Genomic DNA, 16,779 nt, shown 5'->3' with positions numbered 1-16,779 from the left:
AAATATATCTAGTGAGATTTGCAGTGATATGAAAAAGAAAATTTAATCTAAACCAAAAAAGCTATTGGCATGAACTTGAAGTGAAATGTGATATCGCCGCTGATTATATTCTTCTTCATGTTATGAATGCATAACATGTCTGATGCTTTAATTACCTGATGTCTGCATACACCGCTGTTGAACTTGAAATTCCTGGGAAAACCTATGAGCTGACATCGGGAGTCGTCTGCTGTTATCTTCTTATATAACAAGGAGTTGGCCTACATACCATGTACGCGTGTAGGGAGCTCCAATGTAATTACGTCCACTCAATATATTATAAGAAATTGGAAAATATTATTGAAACATCTTGTGAAGTCCATCCTCACAAGAAGATGGTGTTTCTTTATCAGCATAATACCCGTCTCTGCTCGGATACAACCACCACTTGTAGACCTCCTCGATTATTACTTCTTCAAACACAACTCTTAGCTCTGACATCACTCTAAGACCACTTCTTCCATTTGATACATCTGACTGATACGTATGATCTGATACCTCTCACCACTGTCGCATCGACTTTTATAACCTCGCGATGACGACTCATCTCCCTACTCTCTGTTCATCCCCTCCACCTCAACATACAGTAGCTGGCTAATACTGACACTTGGTCGCAATCACGTGCCCACGCACTGATGTCATCAGTCATGTGTCGTATAAGCATACCCAAGCGGATTACAGTGACTATGCGGCATGAGTCACCGGAAAACCTACTTGCACATAACATTTTCAGTTAAACATAGCCTCGATTGCAAAATACTCTGCCAACACATCTGCCTAGAGTTACAAGCCACAGAATGACTATATCAAACCAACAAATCTCACTTACTAATATGCAGCATAATTACAAACATATTCACTTAACCTATGATTAAATACAATAACATGCGTGATACCTAATTATTACAGTCTAAATGATGAGAAACAGAATATAAAATCTAATGAATCGGGTTAATAATAATAATAATAATAATAATAATAATAAAAATAATAATAATAATAATAATAATAATAATAATAATAATAATAATAATAATAATAATAATAATAGTAAATACTGAATGGAATCTGTAACCCTGTTGTACGGTTACAGAACGTCTCGCTCATGAAATAATCGATTAAATCAATCGATTGATTCATGAAATATATACATAATCACCTGAAATCGAGTACACCATAGATACATGTATAAAAAAGCCCTTTACAAATTGGGTACATAGTATCATCCATCTGGATGTTCGTTGTTACACATATAAAACATTGATCAATTATCATTTTCACTTTGATTATACAGTATTATTTATATGCAGATTACATTTCTTTCTCACTTCTGTCGTTTCAAACGTTCATTTAGTGTTCAAAAGTAATACTCGAAGACATTTCATTATATACACTGTCTCCAAGCATTGGAGTTTATTGCACTGCCGTGCTTCACTTAATATCACAACACACGCTAATTTCACTGAAGTCCTGTTCGCAATGCCAGCTTCATAAAACATGGTGAATTAACATAATAATGAAAATTAATCAACAAACTCACATGATATATTTCTTAAGATTTCTTATATTGTATGTGCCTACGATATTTCCTTCCTTGTCTTCTAATGAATAAGCACATTTCACAATCCGTTTCACAACGGTGAAGTATCCCTGATATAACAAGAAAAATTTAGAAAATTGACCAGCTTCTACTGATGACGGGAGTGGCATTTTGAGTAAAACCTTATCACCAAGTTCAAATTCATCCAATTTAGCCTTCTTCTGCTGGCGAATTCGTTTATCTCCTGCTTTCCTTAAATTCTCCTTAGCCAGCTGGATAAAAAATCCTTAGTTTTCTCCTCTCCCAAGTCCAAGCCTAACATGCTCGCAATTTCAGCAGTAGGCTTCCTGCCGTAAATCCAGTGGACTCGTGCAACGTGATGTTACACCCACGTTCGACATTACTCAACTGTGAAAACCGCGAGTTGTGTTTGTCATGCACATATGTCCTAAATATACGTCCTATTTCACGCATCGTTCTTTCAACCATATTGCTTTGCGGGCAACGTACCGATGAAAATATAGTTTTGATCCCCAGTTCATTTAATTTGGTATTCCAGATCTTCGAAATAAACTGGCTGCCATGATCAGATAGTATTCTGAGGGGACATCCGAACTCAGGAATATATCTGTCTACGACCTGTTTGAGACAACCCCTCCCTGTAGCTTTCCTCAATGGGTACATCTTGACATATTTGCTGAAGGCATCAATCAAGACAAAAACAAATTGGTAACCATATCTGGATTTAACTAACGGTCCAAACAGATCAACACTAATAAGCTTCCCGGGTCTATCAACAATAACAGCCTGCCTGGGCCCCTCTAGAAGTCTAGTCGGGTGCTTAGAGCGTTGGCAGAGATCACACGTAGCGAGTATTTTCCTCACGTGCCTTCCCATATTCCTCCACAGAAAGTTACCCTGAATAGCATATAAGACCTTATTTGCTCCAAAATGACCCAGCTCCTTATGATAAAACCAAATCATATCCTCTTGCAGGGCTTTAGGTACACATACTTTGAACTTCCCAGAATAACATTTCCGAGTGAGAAAACGATTACATAATTAATACGTAAGTTTGCCGTTCTCTAGAACAGTACCTGGTTCCTTATCTCTAAGCGAAGTCAACAGTCCCGCCAACTCTTCTTCTCTTTCCTGCTCGGACAACAGATAACGAAGTCTATCTCTTTCTGCAGTATTATCAGTCATCGAGCCAACACAAATCAAAATATCTTCTTTTACCTCTAAAGAGACAGTATTTTCCTCCTTAGGGAGATACCTGCTGAGAAAGTCAGCCATAACATTATCTTTCCCTTTAATATGACGTATCTTAAAATCATATTCACTTATGGCTAAAATCCAACGAGTCATACGATTACTAGTTAGTTTGTAAGTATTTAAGAATACCAAGGCCTGATGGTCAGCCCATATCTCGAATTTATTACCTAAAACATACATTCTAAACTTACTTAATGAATACATGATTGCAAGAAATTCAATCTCAGTGATCGTATATCTCTTTTCTGCCATAATGAGCCCACGACTTGCCAAGGAAACGATGCCTAAATTGCCGTTATCATCTCTCTGACATAAACATCCAGCAACTCCCTTCTCTGAACCATCAGTCATGAGAATAAATTCACGATCTGGCACTGGATATCTCAACATAACTGCTTCATTAAATCCATCCTTCAACTTCTGGAAAGCCTCACCATGTTCTGTCCTCCACTTAAACTTCGCACCTCCTTTCAATAGCTCACGAAACGGTTCTAACAGCGCAGAATATTTACCCACAAAACGTCGAAAGTTATTACACATTCCCAGAAAATATTTCAATTTTTTAACATTACGTGGAGTAGCAGTGTTGTTTATCTTGTCTAATCTCGTCTGTTCCGGTTTTACCCCCTGTTCAGATAGAGTGTGTGTTCCAAAAATGTAATCTGTTGTGAACACAATGTCGATTTACTCAGTTTTAATGTAAAATTCCCTTCCCTGATTTATGTAGAACATTATGTAAGTGTTTAATGTGTTCCTCAAACGTGTGGGATGCTATAACAATGTCGTCTATGTACATGGTCACAAAACTATCCGTATCTCTCCCTAATACTTTACTCATGGCCCTAATTAATGCTGCGGATGAAGTACGGGTACCGAAAGGCATCCTGGCGAACTGATACAAGCAATTCTTGTATGCAAACGCCGTAAGTGGACGGTCGCTTTCTCCAAGTGGAATCTGCCAGAAAGATGACAAATCAAAAGTAGAAAACCATTTTCTACCTTCAAAACGTTGAATAAGTTCCTCTACCGTCTCCGCCCTTTGCTGATCGGCTTCAATTCTCATATTCATTAATCTGCCATCAATGCACAATCTTACCGTGTTATCCTTCTTAGGTATAATAACAAATGGATTCAAATTAGGACTACATGATGGTTCAATTATATTCTAATCTAGCATAATGTCAATCTGCTCTTCAACAGCGCTAGCGTATTTTAACGGAATTGGATATTTCGGTCCTACAAAAGTTGAGTTATCAAGAACATTAAATTTGTGTTCGTAAAGATGTGTTCTACCAGGCCGGTCACTAAAAACATCACTATGTGATATCAACAATTCACACAATTCATCCTTCTGACTCTCCGCTAAATTACATTTCTCCATTGTCTCATACAATTCATCTCTAGAATCTCTCTGTATAGACACATGGCAGACATCAATATTTTTCCTAATATTAGGAATTTCACAAGGCCCTTCCGTACTAGAACACACTTTATTCGCACAAATTTCTGGCAAAACATCATATGGTAACCTGACTTCCCTGCTACTCTTTCCCCAAATAAGATTGACATTACACAGATCAAAATGTAATTTAGCCTTGTGACACGTTAACCAGTCAGCACCTAAAATAACGGCATAAACTAAATTAGGCACAACTAAGCATGGTTGGAAAATACATTCTCCACTTATGTTAATGGGGACAGCTATTTGCTTATTCACCCTTTGAGACTTGTTTCCAACAGCTGTTACGATGAACGTATTCCTCACTGGAATTTCCGCTACATCATAATTCTCTCTCAAAACTTCCTCATACAGCTTGGAATTTACACATGATTTCTCACTACCAGAGTCTAACAAAATCTTAACTTTTCTGCCCCATATCAGCAGTTCAATCGTCCGTGTAACAGTAACACTACTTAAATTATCCTCATTACATAATATAAGATCACTTAACAAATCTTGCCTTATATCTAAATTTAAATTACACTTATAAAATTTTATTGTCTACGATTAAGTCGTCACTTAAAACATTTGAATTATTGCTACTTAGGTCACAATCATGTTCACTTACAACTATAGGCTGGTCGACATTAACATACTTATCTACCTTATACGTGAACTCACCATTTACGGACTGTCTCAGTGACCTGTTTATACAGTCCGTTGCGCATTTAAATTACTTGGTTCGGTTACGACTTGTTGGTTACACACCTCAGTCGGCCTCCCCTGTTGCCTATTTCCTCTAGCGTCATTATTATTATTATTATTATTATTATTATGGCCTGGATTCTCCCGCCTCCCAGCTTCTGGTTGATTTCCATAGTCACGCCTCCCAGTCCTGAAATGTTCCGACTATTTTGATAATTTCTCTCCCTGTGGAAATTATCATTAGGTCTCTCCTGATATTGTCTTCTGTAGTTACGATTATTCATAGGCCTGTCTTGATTATTAGATTGGTTACCCCTTCCTTCAACATTCCTATTTAGTGTCCTACTATTATTCAAGCTACTACCTAAAGCATCAAAACTTTCCAACAAAATTTCCATTTCCTTAATAGTCTCCACTCTTTGCATACAAACAGCTCAGGTCCAATACATTCTAAATTTCTCCACACCAAAACATGAGCCAAAAAATATTCTGTCATTCTAACACCCTCGTTAGAATTATACCTGCCAAACATTACTCTCTCTCTCTCTACTCTGAACACCTTCACTCCAAAATTTAGTCATGAATTTCTCCTTAAATTCAGTTAGATTAGACATCGAGCTTTTATATACCTGAAACCAAGACTTAGTCTCTCCTACGAAAGCATTAGCTAAGATCTCCAATACAGTTTCCCAGCTAATAATATTGTCTCTTAATTGAACAGCAAATTTCTTCTCTACTACTCTCATAAATTCCATCGGGTTAAATTAATTCCCAGAAAACTTAGGTATATCATGATCTCTATCGATTAAACCATTAATTACAATTATCTCACGTACATTCTTACTATTACGCACTTCTTGCTGGAGTACTCTCTGGCAACTCAGAAATTTTTCTCCCACCGTTTCCTCAGACTTTTCTTGAATTTTTCTTAATTCTTCCAAATTTTTCCCATTCTCTCACCTTCTGTGATAATGATTTTTGTTCACTCTCTAGATCACCTACTTCTCCAAGTTTTCTTTCCACATGTTCTACCCTACTAATACATTTCCTAGTTTCTTGCCCCACCGTATTGGTTATCTTATCAAACCTTTCTTCTACTAACTCATTGATTTCTCCTTTATTAGACTCGATCTTGGCGCCTAATTCATCAATCTGTTTGATGCATGTCTCACTAATTTGCTTTATTTCCGTATGGAGATTGCTCCGACCCAATTCCATCTCAGCTCTGATGTTACTACACTCCCTATTTACCTTACTTTCTAAATTATTAATTTGCTTACTTATTTCTAACACCTTATGATCTATCTTATTACTAACATCATCAATCTTCTTATTAATACTATTTATGACATTATTCTGAGCTTCAATTTTCCCACTCATAATATTATTCTGAGATTCAATTTTCTCACAAATGACCGCTTCAATTTTTTCACTCATAATATTATTCTGAGATTCAATTTTATCACTAATAACCGCTTCAATTTTCTCACTCATAATATTATTCTGCTCAGTCATTTTGGACATCAGCAAATTAAATAAACCAAGGTTAGTCACCCCTTTACTTTGATCTTGCGTGACAGCGTTTTCCTGAGTTTCTATTATTTTCTGACTTTCAGCAGGTCCCAACTTAGTCACCAACTTCATATTTATGTTACCACCTTGGATTTCCTTGGACACAATAACCTCAGCCTCATCACCTGACTGCATATTGCTATCCTTGTCCATCTTCGGTTTCCTACTAATTTTTCGCGATCTCAAAGCTATTTCCCACTGCACTTCCTCTGACATTACCCCTTAAATACAAACTTCAACAAAATGACCTTCCTAACATTACTCGGTGAATTTAACATCTGCATACTCATTAAAAGAACTGATCCATGTATATTGCCAATCAGAATCACTTTTTCTGAACCTTTCGAGTCCCACGTTGCTGGCGACACGTTGTGGCTATTCCAACCACTGCTCTTATACCTTCATCTCCTTCACACAATATACATAACATTTGTTTGAGCGCCAGTTGCTTTTTAAATAAAAACAACAAAATTTGGTAGAGCATACCTCTTATATCAATTATCTCAAGGCGTGAGGTGATAAACTCACATATTTGGCAATATACAGGGATATGGTTCAGGACAATATTAAATTACTGTTGCATTTCCACAAGTGAGGATTGTACATGGAACTGGAATCACTTATTATAATTAAAATAAAACTGAGTTTATGACTATAATTTACGTCACAATGAACAAGCATTGACGTCTTTTAATTTAACAAAAAAATATATCTAGTGAGATTTGCAGTAACATGAAAAAGAAAATTTAATCTAAACAAAAAAAATCTATTGGCATGAACTTGAAGTGAAATGTGATATCGCCGCTGATTATATTCTTCTTCATGTTATGAATGCATAACATGTCTGATGCTTTAATTACCTGATGTCTGCATACACCGCTGTTGAACTTGAAATTCCTGGGAAAACCTATGAGCTGACATCGGGAGCCGTCTGCTGTTATCTTCTTATATAACAAGGAGTTGGCCTACATACCATGTACGCGTGTAGGGAGCTCCAATGTAATTACGTCCACTCAATATATTATAAGAAATTGGAAAATATTATTGAAACATCTTGTGACGTCCATCTTCACAAGAAGATGATGTTTCTTTATCAGCATAGTACCCGTCTCTGCACGGATACAACCACCACTTGTAGACCTCCTCGATTATTACTTCTTCAAACACAACTCTTAGCTCTGACCATCACTCTAAGACCACTTCTTCCATTTGATACATCTGACTGATACATATGATCTGATACCTCTCACCACCGTCGCATCGACTTTTATAACCTCGCGATGACGACTCATCTCCCTACTCTCTGTTCATCCCCTCCACCTCAACATACAGTAGCTGGCTAATACTGACACTTGGTCGCAATCTCGTGTCCACGCACTGATGCCATCAGTCATGTGTCGTATAAGCATACCCAAGCGGATTACAGTGACTATGCGGCATGAGTCACCGGAAAACCTACTTGCACATAACATTCTCAGTTAAACATAGCCTCGATTGCAAAATACTCTGCCAACACATCTGCCTAGAGTTAAAAGCCACAGAATGACTATATCAAACCAACAAATCTTACTTACTAATATACAGCATAATTACAAACATATTCACTTAACCTATGATTAAATACAATAACATGCGTGATACCTAATTATTACAGTCTAAATGATGAGAAACAGAATATAAAATCTAATGAATCGGTATAATAATGATAATAATATTAATAATAATAAATACTGAATGGAATATGTAACCCTGTTGTACGGTTACAAGACCTACTGAAACTTTCTTCTGCCTTGGTTAGATGGCTCTAGAATCTATTTCCTAGCGATCTCTGGTAGCCTAAGCCCAAATTATTTTAGGAAGAAAATTAATTTGTCTTATTTGGTAAACGACTTTACTGGTTATTGGTTTTTTAATGTGCAGAAGTTGTCAGTACTACACCTGGATCCTCCTATAATGTAATCTGCGTACGGCATGCCTGTGACTAAGTTCTCTAACCAATCAGAAGGGAGTATATGGAAATTTAGTCTATCAGCGCTCTGGATTATAATTTGGTCTAGAATTTACTCCTGCTCTTCTATTTAAGCAGAGCGCTTTCACACCGTCTAGTGTGATTTGCTCCGGTGATAAAGAGTGCGATATGACGGAGCTTAGAGGGGGAAGGAGGCAGGAGGCAGGATGCAGAGTGTGGCCGGCTTGAAGAAGACCTAGCGCTAACAGGTAAAGGCAGAATTGGCCTGATTATGGGATTGTGCCGGCGTGTGTTTTGAGGAAAAGATTTCAGCAATTTTCCTTAAAATCTAATGTTATCTTTTCATTTTTCGCTGAAATGTAGAACCTTCTGCGCAGTTTATCGACTCAAATTATATTCCCTACTGGGAAAATTTTTATAGTATGGGAGTAGGAGTGGTGACCCTCGGAACTCTCCTCTTCTACATTTGAGCCGGCTGACGAAAGTTTTTCAACATCTAAATTTTGGAAATTTTTCTCGGGCTTTGAACATTCCCCTTTAGTCACCCTTTTTAGCATGGGATTAGCCTCTGCGTCATTGGGCCTTAAGGCCACCTAGATTCTTGTTTATCCTGAATGGTCATTAAGGACTACTGGTGTTTCACCTCCTTTCCTCTTGTTAATGGCTTACTTTTGCTTTCACTTTTTCTTCCTTTACGCCTATATAATGGGCAATATGCACCTGTATATACAGTATTTTAAGGATTTGTATGTAACCGTGTATATATTTAGCTTCCCTTGGGGAACAGTACTCTCTCCTTTTGTGAAATGTTGTAATTGATAAGCCCACCATGGGGCAACCTGCGTATAAACAAGATGAATTGGGGTCACTCAATTGTTTACTAGTGTAATTGAGAATGCTACAAGTGACACTTCTCTTTATTAAGGCTAGCCTGCATATATTTGAAGCTCAGCTGACATCTCATTTTCCATGGAGTGATACCTGTCTCTCTGTAAAACATTTAAACCACTCAAACACTGGTGCACGGCTTAAACAACTATTTCTGTAAGCCTTTTCCATGGACTCAAATGTCTTCGTAGCCGTTTTACCGAGTAAAATGTGAAACCGAATCACTGGTCGTTGCTCCATTGCACTTTGTGACACAACAATGTAGACACACTTCGGCCGCACATCCACTATTTAACAAAGCCTCCTCACAACTGACTGCTCGAATGCACATCTGCTGTTTACAGTTGTTAGTTCAAGCTGCCACAGTAGTTACTTCGCTGACGTTGATTATATGCCAATAATAAAATCAGTCTCGGAACATTTTTGGACGGACGGTTTAAATATACCTCCTGCAAAATATATTCTAATATTTATTTCACTTGATGAAATTAGTGGCCATTGTTACATTGGAGTAAATAAGTGACATATTGTCCGGCTCCATGGCTATATGCTTATCGTTCTGGCCTTCGGTCCGGTGGATCCAGGGTTCGGTTCCCGGCTGAGAACGGGATTTCAACCGTAATTGGTTAATTCGTCTCGCTGGGTGTCCTTTACGCCTTCATCATAAGAAATGATATTCACATAAATCATCCCCAACCTCACAGACATGCAGGTCACTTATATGCGGTCTACTAGAAGAAGACCTGCACCAGACCTCTCTGGAGTCCATATGCCATTATTATTATTATTATTAGTATTGACATACTCTAAATTGTTGTTTCGAGCAGATTATATATTCCAAGAGAAGCCAAGAGTAGCCGCGTTCTAAAATCAGATCATGTAATTCACGGGTTGAAACAATACAACGTATCTGACAATGCTCTTCCTACCTATGATTCTCCTTAGGACTGGTCACGCCTCCTAATCAATTATGGGTATGCAGGGCATCGAAGAATTTTCGTTGTGTTCATTTTCCAGTACCTGTGTGTACAGTTAAATGAACATTGGCATATTGTAGAAATGCATACATACGTCATGCAAACATGCAGTATATTCCTACAGTACGGTACGGTAAGGTTCAATTTTACTTTACACATAGGCCTACCCATAGGAAAACACATTTTCTTCCATCCAAATGTCAGTCGGCCTCTCAAGATTCAGTTTTGAAAAGGGGAAAAGCCTATTCCGTACTGGCTGTGAAGATCCCTGGGGGAGAGAAAGGTAAATGTTTCCTATATTCGTAACCTTAGCACCCGGTGACATGGGATAATTCAACTATATACCTCTTCACTATTTTCCCCGTCATTATCTTGACAGGGAATCGAATCATTACTTTCTGGTGTACCAAGAACGTATTTTGTACCTTGGGAAACAGTTCCCTGGATCTACAATGGAGGAAGGAAAACTTGATTGTCTTAAAAAGGATCAGCATAATGGACGTTGCATACTATTTCGTACAGAGAGATCTAAAAAATAAACAGAATAAACACATAATGAGACTTACCTATGACAGTGAGATTAATTTTCAGATTTCTGGTGGGAGAGTTCCGGAAGTCCACTCTGCAACGATATACGCCCTCGTCGGATAGTTCGAGGTCATCTACCAGCAACTGGGCAGGTGTTGACGCGGTACGGAAATAGGCGCGTGGACCGAAAGCGTTTGGAGCAGACCAAAGTTTCGCTTGTCCGTATTGGCGGCCACGCACATCGAAGCTGAAAGAAAACAAAATAAGACTAGATTTTTTTCAATAGTTATTCATTAATCAGTACAATAATTCAGAGTTGTGACCGAATAGCCATACTATTCCTGCTTAAATTGGAAGTATCACCGTTATGTTATGACCATACATCACAAATACGAAGGTTGTGAATAAAGTAGCGGCAAATTAGTACAGGACACCCGCAGGAGATTGGGCATGCGTAAACAGGCAAGGGAGCGCTACGTCGACTCTTAACGGGGTTAAATGTCAGGTTGTCAGTTTTACGAACAGAATTACTGCGTTGATACGGTGAATGATCTTTTGGGGGATCATTTTAAGTATCTAGGTGTTAATATAAGGAAAGATTTTCATTGGGGTAATAATATAAATGGGATTGTAAATAAAGTGTACAGATCTCTGCACATGGTTATGAGGGTATTTAGGGGTTTTAGTAGGGATGAAAAGGAGAGGGCATATAAGTCTCTGATACGGCCCCAACTAGAATATGGCTCCAGTGTATGGAACCCTCACCAGGATTACTTGATTCAAGGACTGGAAAAAATCCAAAGAAAAGCAGTTCGATTTGTTCTGGATGATATCCGACAAAAGAGTAGCGTTACAAAAATGTTAGAATGATTGGGCTGGGAAGACTTGAGAAAAAAAGGAGAAGAACTGCTAGACTAAGTGGGATGTCCCGAGCTATCAGCGGAGAGATGGCGTGGAATGACATTGGTAGACGAATAAGTTTCAGTGGTGTATGTAAAAGTAGCAACTATCAAAATATGAAGAAAAGGGAATTCAAGAGGAAAAATTAGGGAAAGTAATAGTTTATAGGAAGGAGAATTAGGGATTGGAATGACTTACCAAGGGAGATGCTCATTAAATTTTCAATTTTTTTGGAATCATTTAAGAAGAAGTTAGAGATGTAACAGATATAGAATCTGTCACCTGGGTGACTGCCCTAAATGCAGATCAGTAGTGATTTATTGTGTAGTGTGCATTTGACAAGCATACAGTTGGGAGTGTTGTTACTGTGTGGCGTTGAAGTGAAGAGTGTCGATTTCACCGTTCTTAAGCCTGTTTTAAAAAGGTGGTCAGCGTTCGTGGATTAAAATAAAAATCGAGTTTGCCCGTGGCAAAAAATGCATCGAAGAATACGTGAAGCCTGTTGTGAGAATGCATTACCGTTGAGGACGGTTGCACGATGGGTCAGGGCGTTTCGTGCAGGTTGAAATGAGACGGCGGTCCATTCCTCAAGATCGGATTGCGATCGTGAGTGATCTCGTTTCCGTAGACCATGGATGGACTCTACGAGACTTATGCGTAGATGTTAGTCTCAGTCATCAAACGGTGTGGCATACTGACGAAATGTCTTAACATGAGGAAAATAGCGTCCCGTTGTATTATACATCAACTCACCGTCATACAGAAATGGCACCTGTATGCACTGGCTGGCACCCATCTGGACAGATACCGCAACGAAGGAGACGCATTTCGGCAGCAAATTATCGCCATTGATGAGACGTGGGCACGAGCCTACGAGCCTGAATTAAATCGTCAAATAAATGGCGTCAGCCGGGTTCGCCACTCCCACATATATTCCGGCAGATATCCAGTCGGTTGAAGAATATGCTGATAGTGGCATAAGACTACGAGAGTGTTATTCTTACGCATGCTGTGCCTGAGGGTCAAACCGATTACAGTGACTACAATCGCCGATTATTTGAGCGACATCTGCGTCCGGCTATGCGGTGCAAACGTCCACGTTTGTTGCGAGACGATTGCCCTGTAATATTGCATGACAACGCAAGTCGTAATGTCCCAAACAATGTCAGGCTCTTATTGAAACGATGGCATTGAGTGGTCTTTGAACACAATCCGTTGTTACCAGACATGACTTCTTGTGACTTCGACGTGTTTCTAAATTTGAAGGAACCCCTCCGTGGCTGCCATTCTCCCGACTTGGCATCTGTACTCCGCGCAGATATAAACATTCGTCGTATACGTTTAGTGCTAGGCAAACTGAACAAGTTTCAAGTGTTCTTACGGAACAGCCAAAAATCGACGAAACTATAAAACGTGGAATTAGAAAATCCATTGACCCTATACCAAAAATTGAGTTCCACTATACCAGAACCAATACGTCTAAACACTTCATCGATGGGTGTAAAATCATTTCAGAAGTGCATAAAGATTATATAGCACATTGTCGAAGATAAGGCCCTTTGCGAATAATGTAATTCTGTATAGAGCAATAAATAAGTTCCAAGATTGTGAGCAACTGCAAAATGACCTCGATAGGGAGACTGGAATGGAGTGTTAGGCCAAGGAAGAGAAGGTAGTACAGTAGGAGAATTTGGATTGGGACAAAGGAACGAAAGAGGAAGTCGGCTGGTTGAATTCTGCACTGATCATAATTTAGTCCTTGCCAATACTTGGTTCAAACACCACAAACGACGGCTGTATACGTGGACGAGACCTGGAGACACTGGAAGGTATCAAATAGACTTCATTATGATTAGGCAGAGATTCAGAACCCAGGTGTTCGATTGTAAAACTTTCCCAGGAGCAGACGTGGACTCTGACCACAACTTGTTGGTCATGAAATGCCATCTGAAGTTGAAGAAATTGAAGAAAGGAAAGAATGCAAAAAGATGAGATCTAGACAAGTTGAAAGAAAAGAGTGTGAGGGATTGTTTCAAGGAACATGTTGCAAAAGGACTAAATGAAAAGGCTGAAGGAAACACTACAGAGGAAGAGTGGAGAGTCATGAAAAATGAAGTCAGTAGGGCTGCTGAAGAAATGTTAGGAAGGAAGAAAAGTTCAACTAAGAATCAGTGGATAACTCAGGAGATACTAGACCTGATTGATGAACGACGAAAATACAAGAATGCTAGAAATGAAGAGGGCAGAAAATAATACAGGCAATTAAACAATCAAGTGGATAGAAAGTGCACGGTAGCTAAGGAAGAATGGCTGAAGGAGAAGTGCAAGGATGTCGAAGGCTGTATGGTCCTGGGAAAGGTAGATGCTGCATACAGGGATATCAAGGAAACCTTTGGAGAAAGGAAATCTAGGTGTATGAATATTAAGAGCTCAGATGAAAAGCCACTTATAGGGAAAGAAGGCAAAGCCAAAAGATGGCAGGAGCATATCTAACAGTTGTATCAAGGTAAGGATGTAGATAATTTGGTTCTGGAACATGAGAGGCTGTTGATGCTGATGAAATGGGAGACCCAATTTTGAGGTCAGAATTTGACAGAGCTGTGAGTGACCTAAATAGGAACAAGGCACCTGGAATTGATGACATTCCCTCTGAATTACTGACTGCCTTAGGAGAAACCAGCATGGCAAGGTTATTTCATTTAGTGTGCAAGATGTATGAGACAGGAGAAGTCCCATCTGATTTTCGGCAGAATGTTGTTATACCTATTCCCAAGAAAGCCGGTGCTGACAGGTGTGAAAATTACCGCACCATTAGTTTAGTATCTCATGCCTGCAAAATTTTAACACGTATTATTTACAGAAGAATGGAAAAACAATTTGAAACAGAGTTGGGAGAAGATCAATTTGGCTTCAGAAGAAACGTAGGAACACGTGAAGCAATACTGACCTAACGTCTGATCGTAGAGGATCGAGGAAGGACAAGCCCACGTACATGGCATTTGTAGATCTAGAAAAGGCATTCGATAATGTTGATTCGACCAAGCTATTTATGATTCTGAAGATGATAGGGATCAGATACCGAGAACGAAGTATTATCTACAATCTGTATAAAAATCAGTCTGCAGTGATAAGAATCGAGGGCTTTGAAAAAGAAGCAGCAATCCAGAAAGGAGTGAGGCAAGTCTACAGTTTGTCCCCTCTCCTTTTCAATGTTTACACAGAACAGGCAGTAAAGGAAATCAAAGATAAATTTGGAAAGGGAATCACAGTCCAAGGAGAGGAAATCAAAACCTTGAGATTTGCCGATGATATTGTTATTTTATCTGAGACTGCAGAAGATCTCTAGAAGTTACTGAATGGTATGGATGAAGTCTTGGGTAAGGAGTACAAGATGAAAATAAATAAGTCCAAAACAAAAGTAATGGAGTGCAGTCGAACGAAGGCAGGTGATGTAGGAAATATTAGATTGGGAAATGAAGTCTTAAAGGAAGTAGATGAATATTGTTACTTGGGTAGTAAAATAACTAACGATGGCAGAAGTAAGGAGGACATAAAATGCAGACTAGCACAAGCCAGGAAGAGCTTTCTTAAGAAAAGGAATTTGCTCACTTCAAACATTGATATCGGAATTAGAAAGAAGTTTTTGAAGACTTTCGTGTGGAGCGTGGCATTGTATGGAAGTGAAACATGGACGATAACTAGCTCAGAAAGAAAGAGAATAGAAGCTTTTGAAATGTGGTGTTACAGAAGAATGCTGAAGGTGAGATGGATAGATAGAATCACGAATGAAGAAATACTGAATCGAATTGGTGAGAGGAGATCGATTTGGCTAAATTTGACGAGAAGAAGAGATAGAATGATAGGACACATCTTAAGACACCCAGGACTTGTTCAGTTGGTTTTTGAAGGAAGTGTAGGTGGTAAGAATGGTAGGGGTAGACCAAGGTATGAATATGACAAGCAGATTAGAGTAGATTTAGGTTGCAAAAGTTACGTAGAAATGAAAAGGTTAGCACAGGATAGGGTGGCATGGAGAGCTACATCAAACCAGTTTATGGACTGATGACTCAAACAACAACAATGTTGTGAGATGGACGGCAGGCAATGATATGATGATAAACGGGGTTAAATATCAGGTTGTGTGTTTCACAAATAGGAAAAGTCCTCTCAGTTTTAATTACTGCGTTCATGCGGTGAATGTTCCTTTTGGGGATCACTGTAAGTACTTAGGTGTTAATATAAGGAAAGATCTTCATTGGGGTACTCACACAGATGGGATTGTAAATAAAGGGTTCAGATCTCTGTACATGGTTATGAGGGTGTTTAGGGGTTGTAATTAGGATGTAAAGGAGAGGACATATAGGTCTCTGGTAAGAATATGGTTCCAGTGTATGGGACCCACAACAGGATTACTGGATTCAAGAACTGGAAATAAATCTAAAGAAAAGCAGCTCGATTTGTTCTGGGTGATTTCCGACAAAAGAGTAGCGTAACCAAAATGTTGCAAAGTTTGGGCTGTTACGACTTGGGAGAAAGAAGACTAGCTGCTCCACTAAGTGGTGTGTTCCGAGCTGTCAGCGGAGAGATGGCGTGGACTGACATTAGTAGACGGATAAGTTTGAGTGGTGTCTTTAAAAGTAGGTAAGATCACAATATGAAGATAAGGTTGGAATTCAAGAGGAAAAATTGGGGCAAATGATCGTTTATAGGAAGTGGAGTTAGTGATTGGGTTAACTCACCAAGGGAGATGTTCAATAAATATCCAATTTCTTTGAAATCGTTTAAGAAAAAGCTAAGAAAACAACATATAGCGAATCTGCCACCTTGGCGACTGTCCTAAATGCAGATCAGTATTGATTGATTGATTGATTGATTGATTGATTGATTGATTGATTGATTGATTGATTGATTGATTGATTGATTGATTGATTGAACAATACTTGCG

At 38.8% G+C, this 16,779-nt stretch overlaps 1 protein-coding gene across 1 annotated transcript in view; it reads right to left on the bottom strand.

The window, feature by feature from the left end:
• Positions 1-16,779, bottom strand: part of LOC136862934 (neural cell adhesion molecule 2) — a 485,522-nt gene that overhangs the window by 438,794 nt on the left and 29,949 nt on the right. Inside the window, exon 2 of the mRNA XM_067139223.2 lies at positions 10,973-11,181. Within this exon, the coding sequence (XP_066995324.2) occupies positions 10,973-11,181 (209 nt within the window). The remainder of the gene's footprint in view (positions 1-10,972; positions 11,182-16,779) is intronic.

Source organism: Anabrus simplex, chromosome 2 (genome assembly GCF_040414725.1).
Source record: "Anabrus simplex isolate iqAnaSimp1 chromosome 2, ASM4041472v1, whole genome shotgun sequence".
Classification (NCBI taxonomy): Eukaryota; Metazoa; Arthropoda; class Insecta; order Orthoptera; family Tettigoniidae; genus Anabrus; species Anabrus simplex.
The sequence above is the reverse complement of the archived record's forward strand: the minus strand, read 5'-3'. Positions and strand labels throughout refer to the sequence as shown.